The sequence below is a fragment of the Dendrobates tinctorius genome, unplaced genomic scaffold, assembly GCF_039654945.1.
Source record: "Dendrobates tinctorius isolate UK_male_01 unplaced genomic scaffold, ASM3965494v1 ptg000312l, whole genome shotgun sequence".
Lineage (NCBI taxonomy): Eukaryota > Metazoa > Chordata > Amphibia > Anura > Dendrobatidae > Dendrobates > Dendrobates tinctorius.
In genome coordinates, this window is record NW_027361979.1 from 4,186,025 (window position 1) to 4,187,577 (window position 1,553).

Here is a 1,553-nt window from a genome sequence, read left to right on the forward strand (position 1 = left end):
TGGCAAGTGAGGCATCATTGAATACGATTTCCATAACAGGCCAATATGCATCGCCTGCTTTAAGATTTGCCAGGGAAATGAGATCTTGCCACGTGGCTGAGTAATTCCTTCTGATTTGAAGCATGCTTCTGTAGAAAGGCATAGGCTGTTTTTCTGGATCTGGAAGTTGGTTCAACAGAGTAGCAGCTTGGTGGGGTGTAAACTTGATGTAGAGTGTGGGCTGCTCAGACATGAGCATTGGCACTGTTGATGGTGGCACCTGAGGCAGGAGTAGGGGTGACACCAGGAGTACAGGTGTAGTCACTTGTGTATGAGGAGCAGGAGGATGTAACAGTCCTGGAATGAGGGGCTCTATTTGGGCAGCTCCAATATCATGGGGTGGAGTCCAGGTGATGCAGGCAGTCTTCAAAGCTTTAACAGTCCTGTCCTCATTACTAATGATTTTGGAGAGGCAGCAAATGTTTGGGGGCTACACTTATTTATTATAATTCCAACAATTTCTCTTGCACATGCATGAACAGGGAAACCGAAAATGCCAACACCATTAGCGGGAATTGTCAAGGTTTCAATCTGCTCACTAATCTTCACATACTCTAAAATGCGAGTTATTGCTGAGCAAAGTTGTTGAGCATTATCGTCTGGATGAATAGGGTCAAAAGTAGGAGTCACAGCATCTATGATCATTCTACACGGACGATTTGCAGATTTAGTCACCGCTATGTCCCCAACAGCTATCTGACCACGAGACTCAACAATGATTCTACTGTCAGCTTGAATAGTCGCCCCTCCTGCTTCCACTATAGCTCTAGCCACACCTCCGTTGTGCTCTAACCGAGAATTGGTAGCATTTAAAATAGCGTCAGTTTCCATTGTTGTTATGTCACTCTTTCCCACCAGTAACAAGGATCCCTCAGGAAGTTCTTTTTCAAAAATATGTTGCCAACTTTCCCTCCCCTTTGTGCTTCCTGTGATGTTGGTATCCCCCTCCCAGATTGAGTCCCCCCTTGATACAGTTGCCACCGTCCCATACAGGTGTGCGCTTGGCTGCAAGAGAGCCGGTGAGGCACTGGGTATAGGATTAGGTAGACTGCGTGAGCGTGCTGTTGTGGCGGAAGTCTTGGGAGGAGAGGTTGTTGCTTGGAGTATCTCGTGTGGGTGTGCGGCTAAATTGGCAATGGAAGTGGCAGTAGAAAGGGTCGTGCCGGGGATGATCCAGGTGGATGGATTGTTGGGTTCACCGCAGGAGTGATAGAGGAAAGGGTTGGTGGCCCACTGGACACTTGTAACAGGGAACATGGGTAAAGCCTGTTCACTTCCCAAAGGAATATAGTATTGGCCGTTAGTGGTCATTACTGTGTAACTAGGATTTGGTGGTGTGGTGTGTAGCGTTAATCTAAGATGTTCATCACAGGAAGTTGTGTGTGTCTTCCTGAATTGTGCCTCACTCGATTTAGACAGATCTATGTTAGTCAAATGATGATATGTCTCAGTTTGTATGATCTGGGTTGACGTTCCGAGATGGCCTCCACCAGAAGTAGCACATTTGCCACCCA

The 1,553-nt window shown here is 47.0% G+C and overlaps 1 protein-coding gene across 1 annotated transcript; it reads right to left on the bottom strand.

Moving 5' to 3' along the window:
- Positions 1-405: 405 nt before the first annotated feature.
- Positions 406-870, bottom strand: LOC141073686 (protein mono-ADP-ribosyltransferase PARP9-like). Its single transcript, XM_073561035.1, has one exon. It carries the CDS (start codon positions 868-870, stop codon positions 406-408), a length of 465 nt encoding a protein of 154 aa, XP_073417136.1.
- Between the last annotated feature and the right edge of the window lie 683 nt (positions 871-1,553).

Excerpts from the sequence above, each read along its gene's own strand:
- LOC141073686 (XM_073561035.1), bottom strand. The coding sequence starts at position 870 with ATGGAAACTGACGCTATTTTAAATGCTACCAATTCTCGGTTAGAGCAC.